The sequence below is a fragment of the Exserohilum turcica genome (genome assembly GCF_000359705.1).
Source record: "Exserohilum turcica Et28A unplaced genomic scaffold SETTUscaffold_7, whole genome shotgun sequence".
Taxonomy (NCBI): Eukaryota; Fungi; Ascomycota; class Dothideomycetes; order Pleosporales; family Pleosporaceae; genus Exserohilum; species Exserohilum turcicum.
In genome coordinates, this window is record NW_007360288.1 from 2,124,631 (window position 1) to 2,142,694 (window position 18,064).

The 18,064-nt window shown below is 47.3% G+C and overlaps 4 protein-coding genes across 4 annotated transcripts; 2 read left to right on the forward strand and 2 right to left on the reverse strand.

The window, feature by feature from the left end:
• Positions 1-3,192: 3,192 nt before the first annotated feature.
• Positions 3,193-3,926, forward strand: SETTUDRAFT_165751 (uncharacterized protein). Its single transcript, XM_008032395.1, has one exon. It carries the CDS (start codon positions 3,254-3,256, stop codon positions 3,623-3,625), a length of 372 nt encoding a protein of 123 aa, XP_008030586.1. The 5' UTR covers positions 3,193-3,253; the 3' UTR covers positions 3,626-3,926.
• A 3,496-nt stretch (positions 3,927-7,422) lies between these two features.
• Positions 7,423-8,615, forward strand: SETTUDRAFT_174004 (carbohydrate-binding module family 1 protein; the record flags this gene model as incomplete). Its single annotated transcript, XM_008032396.1, has 3 exons — positions 7,423-7,719; positions 7,771-7,974; positions 8,105-8,615. The coding sequence occupies 3 exons, from the start codon at positions 7,423-7,425 to the stop codon at positions 8,441-8,443; spliced, it is 840 nt and encodes a 279-aa protein (XP_008030587.1). The 3' UTR covers positions 8,444-8,615.
• Positions 8,616-9,428: 813 nt separating this feature from the next.
• SETTUDRAFT_98119 (glycoside hydrolase family 43 protein) lies at positions 9,429-10,581 on the reverse strand (the record flags this gene model as incomplete). Its single annotated transcript, XM_008032397.1, has 4 exons — positions 9,429-9,908; positions 9,960-10,256; positions 10,314-10,385; positions 10,441-10,581. 4 exons carry the CDS (start codon positions 10,579-10,581, stop codon positions 9,429-9,431), a joined length of 990 nt encoding a protein of 329 aa, XP_008030588.1.
• Positions 10,582-12,186: 1,605 nt separating this feature from the next.
• Positions 12,187-13,993, reverse strand: SETTUDRAFT_157176 (uncharacterized protein; the record flags this gene model as incomplete). Its single annotated transcript, XM_008032398.1, has 8 exons — positions 12,187-12,204; positions 12,228-12,506; positions 12,546-12,640; positions 12,727-12,893; positions 12,946-13,234; positions 13,352-13,484; positions 13,511-13,716; positions 13,942-13,993. 8 exons carry the CDS (start codon positions 13,991-13,993, stop codon positions 12,187-12,189), a joined length of 1,239 nt encoding a protein of 412 aa, XP_008030589.1.
• Between the last annotated feature and the right edge of the window lie 4,071 nt (positions 13,994-18,064).

The window sequence follows — 18,064 nt, forward strand, 5'->3', positions numbered from 1 at the left end:
GCTCTAGTGGGCGAGAACCAGTTGGTCTCAAATTCCGGTTTTCCCGATTACTTACGTGAGAGTGGGCGTGCGCACTATGCACCCATGATACTCAAGTCTTCCCAACCATGCAATCTAAGCTTCAAGTGTGTTAAGAAAAAATATGTTTGTTGCTTTCGTGACGTGTTCGAAAAGATCCCAGTGTTTTTGTAGATGAAAAGACGTGTAAAGCATTTGCATCATCGGCCTCACGAAAGGGTCCAACCATAGGGCAAGAGAGTATACAAGTTCTAGCTGCAAACGAACCCAACATCTTTCTGTCGCATTAAGGCATGTGTTTGCTAAGAATAGGGCCAAGTAAAGCATCCCAATTTTCTTTTGAGACAGTGCTGTTGTGCATACTGATCCGTTTGGTCCTGTCCCTCTATGTAGGGTCTGCAGGATGGGGCAATTTTGGACCATCTGATTATGAATCGCATGACCTACCAGAATTCAATCCAAAAAAAAGCAGGGAATTGAGACACATCGAAGTGATTTCATTACAAAGTATCGATACAGAATAGGTACATACATCTGTTGACGTCCTTGCATCGACCTGGTATTTGTTTGTTTTAAGGGAGATTCTGACGTGCTGACGCAGCGGCTTTCACAGCAGAGTATTGGATTTATTTTTATTCATGTCGACACTCTGTATCTCCTTGACTCTTTCGTGGCCTCTTAATCAGACGCAAGTGGGCGACAGATTCTCTTTGCGACTGAGCAACTCATACACATAGCTTTCATTTAGTGCCATGGCCCATAATCTTAGTTATTCGAACTGAACCACAACAACAAGTTATCCAGGCGGATGGGACCGGCAAAGGTTAGATTGCAGGGCTTCGATACCCCTGCCAATATCCACACACTAAGGGATGCACTCCGTTAACGCAAAGAGAATTAGACACTTACTAGACGCATATGACTCGCGACGAGCCTAACATTCAAGTTGTATCTCTGTAATCACAATGTTTTCTCCAAAAATAGCATAGATACTTGCTCAAAGCAGTACCCAAAATGAACATGATAACGTTTCATCAAAAAGGATTGGGAAAGATCCGACCCTGTGTGAGGTTTTCTCTGCTGACGAGGTAGATGAATAGCCGGCGCAATGACATAATGCGCATGACTCTACGGAGGTGCCTTTCAAAAGTTCTATCTGCCAAGAACAATTTAGCTAAAGTACGGCCGCCTTAGTTAAGGCTTGTCTCTTCCCTCTATATACTTATTACCACCTTATAGCTTAATTATCTTTTAGATATAAATAAGAATCCACTTAATCTAAGCTTAGATCTTAAGTTGAGAAAGGTCTCTCTAGCAATTCTGCTAGACTCTAACTGCCTTAGCCCTTGACTATAGAGCTCCTTTCTTTGTAGTCTCTCTCTTTATATAGAACTAGCACGGCTCAATACAGTTATAGTCTAGCGAGTTGCCACACTAGAGTAGTCTCTCGACATCGTGCAGACTATAGATCACACTCTGATAGTGGTGGGCGTGGGCAGGTGCCTTATCTTCCATCACGATAGTCTAAGGTCTATCTTAGAGGCACTCTTTAGCGAAAGGAATCAGCTTTAGTATTAGAATATAGTTCTGATATCTCCACTAGTCTATACCACCTCCAGGCTTACGCACCAGCTTGCCTGTATTCTCTGTCCATCTCCATTAAGGTTTTCTGCCAGGCTTGTTGCGCAGCCCTGTCCTCCTCATAGACTCTAACAGCTCCCACTCCTCTCTCTGTAGAGGTTCAAGCTCAGCGTTTAGCTGCTTAATCTTCTAAGCAGCATCCTCTTTCTCTGCCTTCGTCTCTAGCTAGTAGATATGGCATAGACCTTTCTTGTCATACGAGAAGCAGCCCTAGAACATGAACTTAAAGTATCCCTTCCACCTCTCACGGATACAGCTCTTAACTACTCTCTCGTCTGCTTTTCTCCAGATCCTATAGCCCCTACGTCGGTGGTTCATCACCACAGACGTCTCGTCTGTCTAGATGACATTCTTCCAGTCCTCTAACGTCTAGTCCTTGTGGTCGATCGCCTATCTAAGACGAGCACTCCTTATCTTCTATGTTAACCTAGGCTTCCTTGTTGGCTTAGTCTTCTTGTATCCTGCTTCTCTTAATACCCTCTAGACGGTAGAGGCAGAGATTTCGACTCCTTAGAGACTGAGCGCACCAGCAAGGTCAGCGCAGCTCTTCTCTCGTCCATATCTATCGCGTCGTACTTGTTGAAATATCTACTCCTTCACCTCCTCTGTCTGCTTAGCAGGCCTGCTAGAGCGAGGGGCATCTTAAACGTGCTGTGGAAGGATCTTAAGAGGGAGAACGTTTGGCTTAAAGCTAGCAGCGATAGCTCTACTATAGATATAATTGACTGTACGAGGATTAACACTAGTTAGCTCTAAGATCTATAACGTTAACTTACTAATAGGAGGTGACTTTAACGTTACAATTAAAACATAGGTGTAAGAATTAGTATTAGGAGCTATAGTACTAAGTAGATAGATAACTATAACTAATTAATAGCTTAGCTTAAAGGTAGGAGTTGCGCTAAAAAGAATTGCGCTGAAGGGCTGAGATGAGCGTCAGATAGAACTTTTGAAAGGCACCTCCGTACTCTTTAGCTATGTAAATGTATAGAGTGAAAGTATCTGTAAATGGGGGAGGTAAACGGTTTCTCGATACATTAGAAAGCCTATCAGGTTTGCATGACCACAAGTTCACATAAAAAAAAACTTTCGTCATGTGATGTTATATATACGTACTCATGATTCTAAAAATAGAGTTAGATATGATGACACCAAGTGGTTAATACCGAGGGTTGGTCCGATTAGCCGAGCGCCTGCCTCCTATTGGGACCAGTGCCAGCGAAAACTGACGAATATGACGTTTTGCAGTGTTACGTAAAGTACCGCACCCAAGTCCAAGTGCAAGCAAGATCAACGGTCACAGCCTCATTCTGTTTCTATGTTAGGCTTAGATGTGTCACATAGCTTATCCTTGACCCGATATATCGGTGCACTCGGAACTCTACAGCCATGGAGAAGGTTCGCCACGGATGTAAGACGGTCCACCAAAACATTTCGGGGATTGGCGTACATACATATATAACAGAGCATCACTTAGGACCAGCGCTTGCTGCATCCAGGTTTCAAATCGACCAGCGTCCAACCGTATTAATTCTCCTGTGCAACTTGCGCTACTCTAAATCATCATACTCGCGCCTTCAGTCACCTCACAGCCATGGTTTCATTCACGACTCTCCTCACCTTCGCCGCCGGTGCGCTCGCATCGCCCGTCGTCCAAGATGCCGCGATGCCCATTCCTAGCAACTGGAACTGGCATGTATCCAAGTCGGAGATGGGTTGTGTTCGCGGCGGATGCTACTACCACTTTGATGTAACGGTGCCAAGCGTGGAAGGCAAGATTGCTGGTGTCAAGGCACATTGCAACGGCAACGAGAATGGCTATTACAGGAAGGGCAACTGGTTCGCAATGTGCGAGACTCTCGAGGGTGCGAACAACAGCGTGGCGGCCAAGTTTAGCGAGAGAGAGTCAGACTACAGCGGCGGTCCCGGCCAGATTCTTGTCAGCTTCCAGCCTGATGGAACGTAAGTCGCATATTTGTCGTGCCCTGTTGTGCTCGTGAATGACTTGCTGACATATTCTGGGCCTGCATACAACTTTACAGGTTCACACAAGTCTATCATGAATGCCTTTGTTGCGCCTGTACAGTCGTATGATATCACACCTACCGAGGTTTTCGCTGTTGTATAGGAGATGGGTTATGAAGATGATAATCCCAACATAAATGAGGCTCAAATCATGCCATCGGCCGTTGTAGACCCTCGGACTTTTCTTATTATCACATAGATCTCGAGTCGGCAATGGCCGAAGTATTAATGGTATACATTAATTAAACCAGACTATGACCTTGATAGAATACGAAGCTAATTGTTCATAATGCTTAATTTTCCTAGTCAATATTCAATCGAATATGTAAGCTGGAGTTGCTCTGCGTGTGATTCAACCAATGCGCAGATGGAATTAAAATCAAGGAAAGAGAATGTGTATTTGCGAAAAGTTTTGTTGCGCTACTTGGTGCATATTGCGACTCGTTAAACAAGTCTAAAGCACCTTCAACACGTATTAGCACTGGCCTGGCCTCGTGGGCCAAGCTTTCCTTCTCTTTCAAGCACGATGCATCTACTCCAATCTTCATACATCTGTACTTGGATATGCGTTGGTACATAGCTGTCTAGTCGCGACCGGCGTTTCAAATTTCCGAGTGCAGACCAAAACAACATGGTTTTTAGTCTCTCTCTCTCTACCTTTGCGATGCTGCGGTCATCCCCATCTGGCGCACTATGTGGATGCAGGAGAGAGGTGAACTCTTGTATCAGTGACCCGTCGCTTGGGTAGGAGAAGCGTGTGATCCTTGCCTGGGTATTTGGCATGGTATATCTAAGATGATGGTAGGCTTCCAGAAAAAGAAGTCGGCCTTTGCGCCTGGCGCTAGTGTTATCGCATGGTCATAAGAGAAGAGTGAGAATGGAATTTTGTGGAAGCGAGACACCTTGATATAGAAGTGGGTTTACTTTCAATTTCTCGCGCTCCCGCAGTGTGGATAAAGACGGATTTTTTTTTCATGGGTATACCCAGCCCTCCCATTCCTTCCAATCAAACGAAAGTCTGATGCTCAATGCTGACCCCCTGTGTTTCATAAGTTCAACATCGGCCAGGCAATGACAGGGTCGTAGTACAAGGGTAAGCTCATTGGCGGAAATAGCATAATTGTGGATTGCAGATTTCCAAGGAGCTTGGATCCGTCACCCGACCTGTTTCTTCCCGTCCTTGTCTGAAGAATATAGTACATAACAACGTCGTTCGTCACAAGACCTCTGGCCTCATATCCCAAAAAATTACATTTTTATTGGCAAATGGATTGTCTTCCAGGTGTTTGGAGAGGATTTCGATTTGCTTTGTCCAAAAGGATCATAGACCCTAGTCTCGAGAGTATCAGGGCCAACCGGGTAGGGTGAATCCCCCTTTTTCCCTGAGTCCCAACAAGGAACTTGCCCAGAAAAAAGAAGGTTGTAGTTTGCCATGAAGTTAGTGGTGGCCCACACACATGGGTCATGTGTAAAGGGGTTCTGGTAGAACCAGGTCAGTGACGTGTTGGCTCGACACTCCAGCAGATACTGTTTAGTTTCCACGTACATTATTCTCAGCTGCATTCTCTTGTCATGGGATTGAAAGGCTGAAATATGGTTACTTCTACCAAGAGGAACGTTGGTTGGTTGAGGTGGCAGGAATGAGTTTGTCATTATGCGGTGGAAGGAGTGCCCCTTTCGGTATTGCGGCCCAAACCTCAAAAACGCCAACTTCACCCTCAAAGAAAAAGGAAACATTTCCGCCTGAGAAATTGAAGGAGAGGGGTGCTTTGGAAGTCAGTCTGCAACAAGTGCCATTGCGTCTTTGCTCAGTGTGTCTAGTGTTGTTGTTGCAGCGATTTGGGTTGCTGGTAGAGACAAAATCTTGCTGATGCCTCATGGCTGCCACGATGTAGATTTAGTTGTATCTAGGATTTGACTTGACCCAAAAAGCTGAGTTGATGTGAAGATGAGGACATTTCAATTACAGAAACCTGGTCATTAGCTTGGTGTATGTGTATTCCGTTTTGCAGGACTGGCTCTTATTTTTTTTTCTTCAACCTGTGAATACAGCCGTCTTTTGCAGGAGAAGCTTGAAACTTTTTCCAGATGCTGCCCCTAAGCGCTAGATTAGACTGGGGATAGGTGGAAATACATGTCACTCTGTCGTAGGCGGGAAAGTGAGTCAGCACCCATGCGCTGAGTATCCAACTAGGTGTAGACCAGCATGTATCATGACATGTTTGTTCCTAGCCGGCATAGGCTTTCACAAAGCTGGAATAGATTGGCATATTGATGGGGCCTAGTTTGATTGCCATGTTGGGGAGGAGAATGGCAATCTACTGCGTCATGCGCCAAGAGGCGACATGAATTTATATTTGGCGTCTCAGCCAAAAGAGGCGCCAAGAGGCGAGTACAATCTACAATCGGCGTATCATTGATGAAGGTGGCAGACTTGGAGGTCACGCTGAAGGCGAGTTCAATCTAGATTTCGGCGTACGAGTTGAAGAGTGCGCTAGACGTTGTGGTTCCGCCGACGGAGAAGTATGCAGCAAGGAAGTTAGACGAGGAGGGACCGTATTCTCGCCCATTGGGTATTGGCGTTGTTTGGAGGGTGGCCATGTTTGTCTTATCGTGGATACACCGAGATGTCTATGCGCAACGTGCGGGTCTGCTGCCAAGGGCACGCTTTTCCAAAAGTCGACATGGCCGTGTCTTGTCGTGCTCGGCTGGCAAAGGGTAGGGCGCAGGCAGCGTTAGCAGCAAGGAGAGATGAAACTGTGGACCCATTGGCCTCTTGAACCATGACATGGAGGCAGGCCGGGGCGCGACTCGACTCGACTTTGTCCACTGCGGGTTGGTGTTGAGGGATTAGTGTGCTGACAGCGGGAGCCCATGGGGAGCGGAGGCGTCGGACGGCATGGCGTAATCGAGAGCGGTGTATGTAGGAGCAGGAGCAGGAGCAGTGGGAGCAGTGGGAGTAGTGGGAGTAGTAGGAGTAGTAGGAGCAGTAGTATCCATGTTGTGTGCCGCGAGAAAGCCGCTCCTGTCACAGCTGTCAAGCCATGTCGGTTCCGTGGAGCAGCATCCCTGGTACCGCTGTGGGCCATGCAGCCAGCCGGCGGCTTCTAGGCGTCGCAGAAACAGCAGCATGCGCAAAGCAAACGGCGGACGAGTGCTTGTGTGGATGCCAAGCAAGCGGCGCATGTGGAGAGGGCAGAGAGAGAGAGAGAGAGAGAGAGCGCTGCAGGAATGGCCGGAGATTCGTGCATCCTGGCGGGGCAGGGCGCTAGGCCGCATTGGGCGGTGGCGCGCAACCAAGGGCTTGGAACAGCAAGGCTGAAACTTGGTGTTTATTGCCCAGGCCGAGTGGGAACCGCGGGCGGCGCGCCTGCTATTGGCCCGTTGCGCTCCACAGCCGCTGCTACCCTCATCGCAGCCTAGGCGCCCGGCGTGATAATGAAGAGGACATCCGCCAAGCGTGCTGGTGCGGCGGAACAGCTGCACTGTCGCGCGAGAGAACCACAATTCCTTCACCTGTCCACCTGGGAAAAACAATCTCCCTCGCAAACATGCCGCCCGGGTCGAGTGCGCCTTCGCCGCCAGCGCACGTATATAACATGCCCGGCCAGTCCTCCATGGCTCCCCATCGCACCACCAGCAATCTTTACATTCATTCCTCCCTTGTTTGCCCACTTCGATTCACTGTCTATTTTTTGTTCCATCCCCATACTTGTTACTCGTTGCTGCCCGGTCACAATGAAGTTCTCTGCTCTCCTCGTCTCCGCCGTCGCCCAAGTGGCCACTGCCCACTACTTTTTCGATACCAACATCGTTGGCGGCACCCAGCAGCCCGCCTTCAAATACGTCCGCCAGTCGACCCGCCCCACCAAGTACAACCCCATCAAGTTCTCCTCCAACCCGGCTGCCGACATCCGTGACGGATCCACGGCCGATGGCCCCGATATCGTTTGCAACCAGGGCGCCTTCTCCTCGGCCAGCAAGACGCAGGTCTTGACCGTCAAGGCTGGTGACGAGGTCCGCGCCAAGTTGGCCGTCGGTGCCAAATTCTAGCACCCTGGCCCCGGCTTCATCTACATGTCCAAGGCCCCCGGCAGCGTCCAGTCCTACAGTGGAATTGGCGGTGACTGGTTCAAGATCTACGAGGAGGGTGTCTGCGATGGTGGTGACTTCACCTCGACCGCCTGGTGCGACTACAACAGGGACTACATTGCCGGCCGTATCCCCACGGACACTCCCGAGGGAGAGTACCTGGTGCGTTTTGAGCACATTGGTGTTCACCGCTCCCACGTCAACCAGCCCGAGCACTAAGTCGGCTGCCTGCAAGTCAAGGTCACCAACGGTGGTAACGGTACCCCCGGTCCCACCTTCAAGGTAAGCTTTCTCTCCACCCAAAATCTCTTTCGCTAACACTCCAAAGCTGCCCGGAGGTTACAAGGCCACCGACCCCTATGCCAACTTTAGCATCTACAGCGGCCGCAAGGCCTTCCCTATGCCCGGTCCCGCTGTCTGGAAGGGCGGTGCTGGTGGCGGTAGCACCAGCGCTCAACCTGCCAAGGAAGAGGCCGCTGCCCCCGCCCCTACTACCTTGTCTACTGTCGTCGTCCCTACCCCTGCTGCTGGTGCTGGCACAGGTGCCGGTCAGGCTGGCTGTGCTGCTCCATGGGCTCAGTGTGGCGGACAGGGTTTCTCTGGTGCCAAGTGCTGCACCTCGGGAACCTGCAAGGTCGTCAACGCCTACTACTCCCAGTGCCAGTAGAGAATTTGCTCGTCTTTGTAGCAAATCTACGCACCGTGTTCGAGTAAGCTAAAGCCTTCCAATCATCTCTCTTTAGCTCTAGAGATGTTGTACTATCTTTGTCAAGAGCTTTCCTAGGAACATGGCTGTACATTGCCTTGTTTCCCTGTACATACTCAAAGCTATATTCTATTCTACCCTGTATACAATTCATCCTTTTATCATACTTGCTCTCCAATGCCACGCGTGAAGTATAATTCTTCCTAGGCTAATATCCTCGCTGCATATTGTCCTCGGATGTTTGTGGCGGATTAGATATAGCATGCCACATTCAGCACACTATCAATATCCATTGTCGCATATCATTCCAGCTACATTAAGCAGCTTGATGCTAATCCTGCTCCATTCTTCCCATTGTTGCGTCAAACTTATCGGGACCATGAATGGACAATATTAACATAAGCCAACAGAGTATAGATGATATGCGAGTGAGAGGCTATCAGTGGGTATGTTCCTCTTTGCCCGAAGATCGGCTGAGTAGCTATGGCCTCCAGGCTGTGCCTTGTAGGGGCAAGCGCACCCAAGTATCACCATGAGGGCCACACTATACCTCGCTCTGCCCACGATGCAATTATTCACAGTATGCGTAAATCTCCACTTCCATGTGTCCTGACATGCCTTTTCCACATTATTTCAGGTATCGAGTTAGCGGATACTTGGCACGAGCAGGACGCAAGCCGAATTATTTCCCAAGTTGGACCTGAAGGCTACTGGGGATCTACGCGTGAAGAGTAATCACACACTTGACGCCTGTGAAATGACTGACGGGAGAAGTTGTTACTGGGCATACGAGGGCCCTCAATGGGGCCCATGGTTTCATGACAAGTATGTATGTAGTATTTACAAGATGCATAGTAAACGGCGGTGGAATAGGAAGCGAAGTGTAAGTGTGTAGACAGTTGTAGCAAGTCTACGACGAAAGCAAGGGTTGTCCTGCAAGCGTAGCCTACTGCGTTACAACGGGCTGCGGCTGAGCCAGCTCAAAGGTGCCGTTCTGGAACAGCAGCTTCCTGACCTTTGTGTTGCGCAGATCGTCTCTTCCGGAGAGCGACGAGTCAGCATAGTAGAGGAGCCAATCGCCCTTGAAGTTGACAATGGATTCGTGCGTCGTCCATCCCTTGACGGGCTGCAGCAACGTGTTCTTCCAGTAAAACGGACCGTCGGGCTTGTGTCCAACAGCGATTTCAATCGTGTGCGAAGTGCCTGTCGAGTACTGGAGCACGTAGAGGCCGCCGACCTTGTTGAGCGAGGGGGCCTCGAAGTAGCGGCGCGGGCTGTCTGCCTGCATGACTTTGCCGTCTTGGTCGTAGATGACGAGCTCCTTGGGCGGGGCGGCGAGCGCAGTGAGATTGGCCGACAGCTTAGCGAAGCGGGGCCCAAGCGCCGGGCCCGACGTGGGCGCATTGTTGCCAAACAGAGATTCGTTCTTGCATCGCGTCAGCTTCGGCACGCCCGCTTGCTATGCATCAGTACGTACCAAAACATTGTTGTTCCACGCCTGCAGCTGACCCCCCCACAGCCCTCCAAAAACCATGTAGTAGTTGCCGTTGTCTTCCAGGATCGTGGGGTCAATGCTGTACGTGCCCGCAATGGGGTTTGGCTCGGCCTTGAATTTGCCGTCGGGCTTGTCGGATGTCGCCACGCCGATCCTGAAGACGCCCTCCTTGTCCTTGGCCGGGAAGAACAGGTAGTACATGTTGGTCGCCTCCGAATACGCCGCATCCGGAGCCCACAGCTGCTGGCTCGCCCATGGAATGTCCGTCAGGTCCAAAAGCTGCTCGTCGTTAGCAACAAGCCGCCCGGCCACATCTGCCCAGGAGCCGCGTCTTACCTTGGGTCCCACCACGGCAGGCTTGGTGTAGTCGGTCTGCGTGAGCACATAGTAGTCTTTCATGTCGTATTGCTACATTGCTGTTAGCCTCTACTTATCCGCCCAAGCCCACGCTTCCAACACTGACCACTGGAGGCTGCCTGGTCGAGTTCCAGTCATGCGATCCGTACACGTAGACGATATTGGGGTCATGCTTCCACACGTGCGCCGCGGGGTCGCACTGGTGGAACGCGTTGATGACCGGAGGATCGTAGGCTTGGAGAGACATGTTGGCCGCGGTCGGATTATGTCGCGGGCTGACTGTGCAAACAAAGGTCGTGTTGCGGGAGGGAGAATAGGTCGCCTACGACGTGCAGATGCACCAGCTTTAAACACACTCATGGCCTCACTCAGCCTAATTATTCCAGTGCACGGTAAGTCCCCGCCTAATCTTTAGGCTAATTTTCATGCAACAAACAATAACTATGTGAAGTTTAAAATTGTCTGGCATAGACTGCACATACGGTTTGCTATTGGGGGAGAAAAGCTTCTGCAAACACACGGCCAAATAATAGCATAAGCACCGAGCTTCAACGTCTGCGGCCCGATTGCAATGGTCCACGCTCAGGGGAACGCGTACCTTCATCCTGGGGGTTGACAGCGGATTGCCGAGGTAAAACCATAACAAGAGCTAGCCGTATTAAGAACTAGCTGCTTATACATAGTTATTTAGGCCACTAGCTCCTTAAATCTAGTGATTTAGGCTTCTATTTAATACCTTCAACAACAGCCCAAGGCCTTGCTTTGTTGCTCTCCATAACTCGACTGATCTGGATACCGCCCCGCATTCCATTGGTGTTGATAATGCAGATTGAGTAGGCTTCTAATCACTACAGCTCACGTACATCTAGTTCCATCTATAATATTACATATCGTATAACGACACATCGGAGTAATCAGTTTATAGCGTATCAACAGGCCCGAAGAACTAGACATAAGCCCCCTGGCATAGAGATGAGTAGCATTCTTATAGCTGTTGAATACCTAGTTTTTTTTTTGTAAACTTCACCATTGACTCGTCTCTACTAAGTAGCAAAAAATGCCTTCTTTGTTCCTTGCAGCACTCGCAGCAGTTGTTACACTGCCCTTTGTATCCTCTACCTGTTGTCACTATAGTGTCCCAGGATTTGTAGACTATTGCACGCCAAAAAACGGTCCTCCAAAAATGGCTATCTGCGTACGCCTTCTTGTCACACTCTCTACCTTCTTCTAATCATTGTACAGTGCAATTCAGTATACAAATACCCATTGCAATGCGGAATTGATCCATTCTTCAACATCTGGTATCCAAGCGACCAAGTAGTCCCAGTTGGCCAGGAATACCCGGCCTGTCAAGCCCGAGATTCATATGTTAGATGTATTTAGTAGTTGTAAAGCTAATAGGGTATTGGAACACGGTATAGAGAATGCAACATTTGGGCTAGCATGATAGTACGAATAACTATAAGATATGTCACTGGTAGGTCTTCCTAGCCAATCTACATATCTACGTACTCTTTTGCTAATTAGGGCTGGTAGTAGGCCCTAGAGGCAGGCAGGTTCTAATAGCACCATGGTTTAAAAGCTTTAGAGAAGGCTATTCTTCATTCCTATTGTAGGAAACAGAAAGTAGTCCTCTATCTAAATCTTCTATGTATGCATGTCAGCTTATCTAATAATAATAAATCTCGTTATGCAACTGACTAGTGGTATAATATCGTCAACATTTCTCGGTCCATTTGTCATGAGTGATGGCCTATTTAGGTTCACAGGAAGAAATCATAACCTAGTTTCAGAGTGGAGGCTAACGGATAACAATGAAATCAATCGATGTTATTGTCCTACTCTTTCGGACTTAACAATTCCTAGGCCTCTAAGAATTGATTGAATACTAACAGTGTAACCTCGATAGCCACGCAAAACTGTTTCCTTGATCTTTTCCAAATGCAGCACAGTTTTACACCCATACTCCTTACCATAATACAAGAAGCCACTCCAATGGCGTGTGACTGGGTCTAGATCCACTGGTATTTTGTTTCTACAAAGCCTGGTGGCATGCTCGAACTTGAGCGTCCAATTAAGTTTAGCGATAGCAACAAGCATATTTCTTTCCTCCAAGTGCATTCCAGGGCGCATGCGGCGGCCAAATAAGTACATATAGTAATCTCGTTCTTTCTAATCGCCTTTAGCAACATGTCTCGTCGCAAGCTTGACATGGCCCAAGTGTCGATCTGGATTAAACACCTCTGGGTCTTTCCAAGTTTCTCGATCCGTGTGCATGCCCCAGACATTCGGGATGACTCTAGTCTCTTGACGAAAAAGTTTCCCGTTGATCCATTTATCCTGTATTCCATCAATTATTTAAGATATTGAAAATATCGACTAGAGCTATTACCTTCGCTCATCGCATGCGAAAAAAAGAACAATGGCAATGTTCGCTGACAATGACGGCGTTCCTTGACAATCATGTTGATGTAGGGTAGTCTTTCCATATCAGGCCATTGAGGGGAACGGTTCTCACCAACAAGTTTACAGATTTTTCCATGGGTTCCATCCTGAATGCTTAGGTTGCAGATGTAAAGCTTGAATAATGGCAAGAATAAGCGAAGAGGACATCCCAGAGCCTCCCTTCAAAAGCACACCGCCAATAAACCTCAGTTGTTCCCGAGGAAGTTGCTCTTTATCGTTTCGATCAAGAACAGTGTCTTTAAAGCACCAAATGTTGCGGGCTTGTATCCTCTTTACTACATCTCGTAAGAGATACTCGTACAACACCTTCATTTGCTTGCCAAATTTAAGCGCCCGTGACTTGTATCCCCCCCAAAATGTCTCGAAAACATGCTTCAGCCATGGGAATGCGTCCACTGGCGGTTGGTTCCCCGTCTCCGTTAGCTTGGGCCATTCTCCCGACAGATTATAGAGCTTTATCATGTAGTGTTACCTTGCATGAGGAGAACGGAAGCCGCATACTATAGTCATTTAAGCATCAAGTACTGACGTGGCGACAATGTCTGCCTTACTGATTCTTTTACTAATATTGTTACTCAAATGCTTTGAATGCAGCATATGATTCTCTAGAAATTGCGTGTGGTCTTGTACTAGTTGTATTGCTTTAGCACTGACAATGGAAAAATGCCGCTGCTTTACTATTGACTCTATAATGCGTTGATGCATGAGACGTCGGGATTAGCGCCATTCATTGTCATCAAAAATGACGGGAAGGAGATTTCCTTAGCGATAAGGTGGTGCAACTTATACGACGGGTGCCGATGATTGTAATTATGGCTTTTTGTATCGAATGTGGTTCTCACGAGCTTACGGATAGTAATTTCAGCTATAGTCTTGCAGCCAAACCTCAGAGTATCAATACAACTGTTTTTGCGGACTCATTGAGTGAATTTGCAATACTTCTGGTGAGTATCTTTGAGTGAGACGGTGTGTAGAAGTTAGGCTTACTTGATATGTGTGTATACCTTTGGGATCTGGCGCAAGGTGCTAAGTGAGATAGTCGCTTCCTAGGCCTAAAAATGTTTAGACTATAACTTGAAAACCTAATGTGTTTTGCCAATACCAGGTGGCAGGTATCCTTCACGGCGTCATAAGTGAAGACATAGTACAACACAAAGAGAGAACATAAAGAAGATAGCTAAGATGACGACCATGTTTACGTGAAATATGGTAACCTGTGCGAGATACTCCCTAAGACTACAAACAAACATAACTACTTTAGTTTTCACGCATCTGGCCTAGGGCAACTATCGTATAAAATGCCGTTGTAGGGTTCGGTTCCAAAAGGAGTTCACCGACGCCTTTTCGTCTATCGAAGAAAATCCCAGACGCTGATCAATAGGCAGTACGACTCCATCATGGCCACATCATGCTCTTCTTGAAGAATATTCGAGGACTTGAGGAGTATTTATATAGTAGTCTTAGAATCCATCATGTCCAGAATTCACCGCTTAGGACTACGTAATTTTGGAAATTCCATCAGTAATAATTCTGTGCATTGAGCATTGGAGCAGGCCGGTGGAGACCCGTCAGGATGGAAGACACCTAATTGGACCACCTAAGATGAACAAAAGTGTAGCAGCAAGGACAGAATTATCTTGTCTTTCCTTTCTATTACAGCTTCAGGCGCTAGTATCATTTCTCTGGATTAACAACCTGGCTTTTGCCGTCAGGTCAGCGAATACGCCACTAAGATGTCCTCAACTTATAGCGACTACTACGGAGCGTTGACTAGTATACCCTCCTGCTAGACCACTCTGCCACCCATGAAGAGATCATCTACGCTCTGGACGACTCAAAATCGATGGAGTAATCTGGTTTACACGTTATGAGAGCGAAAATGATTATCTTGGCCATCCCGGTTTTGCCGAAACTTGCGGCGCCGTGGTCCCGGTGCATCATACTCACCCAGTTGATACAAACCCAATAAACCTTGTGCTGCCTCAGCCGATGATCGACTATGCATATGAGACAACTCGGGCAGCTGTTGGTCTTACCACATCACACACTATGCGTAAAAACCCAAATATCAAAATCATTCTTTCTCATGCAGGCGGTGGGTCACCCTACCTGGCACTCTGGCAAGTTCTCCTAGCAGCACTAGATCTGGCATCAAGAAGTCAGAGGGATATTTTCTTGAGGATGTAAAAAGATCCTGCTTCGACACTGCACTTTCAGCGGATCATCTGGCTCTAGATCTTCTAAAACAGTTTGCAAAGCCTTGGCACATAGTGTTGGGAAGCGATTATCTATACGTACCAACATTAACAATCCAGCCTATGAACAAAATCATTGATGAGTACGCCTCTCATGGCGGTTCTTTCGTAAGATTGGTTAGCGCAGAGGCTGCCGTGCAACTCTTCCGAAAGCTTATAGGGTTGAATTTATCAAAAAGCCGTTCCAGGTATTCCAAAATGATCCCTTCTTTTTGGCTATTTCGGATGACGAATTCAAGGTAGACGAATATTTCTAAGAAGTTAGAGATATCTGCATGCATCTTTCTGCTGCTCAAACGTAATTCTTGAAAACACCCTTGAGCTCATTCGATTCTCTTCGAATGGTTTATGTTCTCTGGTGTGATCGAATAGTTGACTGGCAATTGTAGTCTTTCACGCATTGTAAGAATTCGATATTTGATTTGACAGAACAATCTCCTGTACTGTTTCGATGAAAAAAAGGCCCAAAGTAGCTGAGCTATTCCAATGAATAGGTTGCACCCCGCGAGATGGATTCCTGGGCATACTCGGCGGCCGGAATCATAACCAGAATGAACACCACACCATGAAGCCCTTCATTAGTGTAGGGAAACGAAAACTTCCGGTAGTCATTGAAACTCTCAGGTATGGAATCCTCTGGCCTATGTCGTCATTTTGGATCGTGATGCATACCTCACACATTGAGAACTACTATGGACCCTTTAGAAATGAGATGACCACCTATATAGTCGTCTATGTAACGAACTCAGCAAAAGTTCCATTTCAGCATTGGATAGAGAGCAATAAACTTCTTCCACTGTATGTAAAATACCGAGAGGGCTGACCGGACGCCAGCGATGACTCTCTTTGATCATGATGTTGATGTAAGGCAGCTGATGAAAGTCAGACCAAGTCGGTGACCGACCCCCTCCCATAATAGCGTCAAATTCAGCTTGCGCACTTTTGAGATTATGAACATATGCGGGAGGTTGGATCAAGGATCTTTAATCACATGGTTCTCATTACCTTTTCTGAACTTGCGGAAATTCGAACATGCTCGAATCATAGCAAGGATGAGGGATGACGAGGTACCAGAGCCACCTTCCAATAAGACACCCCCGAGAAATTAATGTTAGCTTTTGGGTAAGTTTTTGTTTATTTGTTCATCCAGCAGCCTGTCCATAAATGATCCTTGGTTGAGTCCTCACGAGAGACGCTGTACAACACCGTTCATCACTTCAGTATACAGACTACTGATCAACCTTCCTACGCGCATAGCACGTGAATTTCACTTGCCAAAAACATTTCTGACACAAGCTTCGATATGAGGAATGAATTCAAAGGCGAAGTTGCGCCGAATTCCATGATCTCGCTTCTTTAGGCCATGATGCCAAACAGTCGGATCATATAATTGCTTTGATACGTTTTCTCTCTTATAACAAACATTGAGCTGTGTTTAGTGTGCGTTTTGATGCATTTCAAATAGTATCACTTAAAGAGTTTGTGATGCTGTGGCTGGCACGCTTTGGATGCTGTATGCGCTGCTGAGGGTCGACGAGAAAGTCGTCCATCATTTGTATGGCTTCGACAATTTGTAGCTTTGAATGTACCTTCTGACATCGAATTTATAAAGTACTGCTGGATCATCTTCCTTATGTGGCGTCACTTGTAACCATACTTTATTAAAAGCAGATGATCTCCCTGAGTGATTAAATTTTAGACATACGATGTTGGCCGATTGCGGTAAAGAGTGCTTTGCTTGTTTATAGTTCTTTGATCATAACCTGATCGGAAATGATAACATTTGTGGTTAGCGAAGCGTTTTAGTGTATACAAACGCTGGTATTCCCTCGCCCATTTCGCGAACTTAATGGTTAGCGACGTATACTTCATAGATACTGTGAGCCATACTGATCGTTCGCGTTGTGTTTTAGCACCAGATGCTCATTTCCAATAATAGTGCGGGTTGGTCGACCTATAAGGCCACGTAGTACGCGACAGGAGCCTAAACTATGTGGAAACAATCCACGGGGTGGTATTTTCTTTTGGCGATCTTCGTCCTGTTCTAAGAACTCGAGATACAACACTTACAAGCAAGCTTACAAAGGCCGTTGTGATCTCTATAGCATGGGACACTATCATTGTGATTGAAGAATTGCTCTGGCCTACCGGCAGTTTGGGGGTTCTCTTGGGTTTAGAAAAGGCTCTCAGACTGTAATTGCACCAAGATCTCTGACGTCGGAACACGTCTAGATGTTGAACAACTTTACAACCAAAACGCACGTTTAACAATAGCGAGGAATTGATATTCCCTCAATGAGGCGAATGATCCGTGCTCAATGCTCCCAGTCCGTTATTGCAAATAACCAGAAACGTCCCCCTTTTGTATTACGCCAAAAAAAACTGCCGAACTAACTGTGCATAGGTGTGGATTGACGTGACAAGAATCCATGCCAGTCTCCTTGACAACTGTTTTAGATATCTTGAGCGCTTTGCAGTAAATATTTCTAAAGTTTGCGATCTGGATCTACCTTTGGAGGTCATGTGCGTGGCAATTCGATTGTTGCGTTGTGATATGGCGGCGCATAGTGACATTTGCCGGGCTGGTCCGACTGCTGCATCCTCGAGCGTGCGCGCACTACAGAGACTACCCCTCAGCCCAGATTGTGCAAACAACACGCACTGACAGGATTACTTTACCAACTTTATCAAGACTCAACTTTGCTTTGGTGTGCCGGGACCCGCTCATCTAATTCAAACGTAGTGGAGATAGTCCTGGTATGAATACATTCGGTTATGAATTATAGCTCCTGAAGTATGGAAAGGCAGATAGATAGTGGCCTCGAGAGAGATGGGGGCCTCGCATAGAGATGTGAGAAACTTAATGCTAGCGCGAGTTCATTCATTTGTTTCGTGGCCAGCCCGCGATATTATTGTTCCATTAGAGTCTAGTGAGCTCGAGGCTATGTAAGACTTTGGCCGAGGCCGTTCTAACTAGATTTATTTACAAATACGAGTTTGTGCTTGAAG

Coding starts and splice junctions, on each gene's coding strand:
- SETTUDRAFT_165751 (XM_008032395.1), top strand. CDS start 3,254: ATGGTTTCATTCACGACTCTCCTCACCTTCGCCGCCGGTGCGCTCGCA.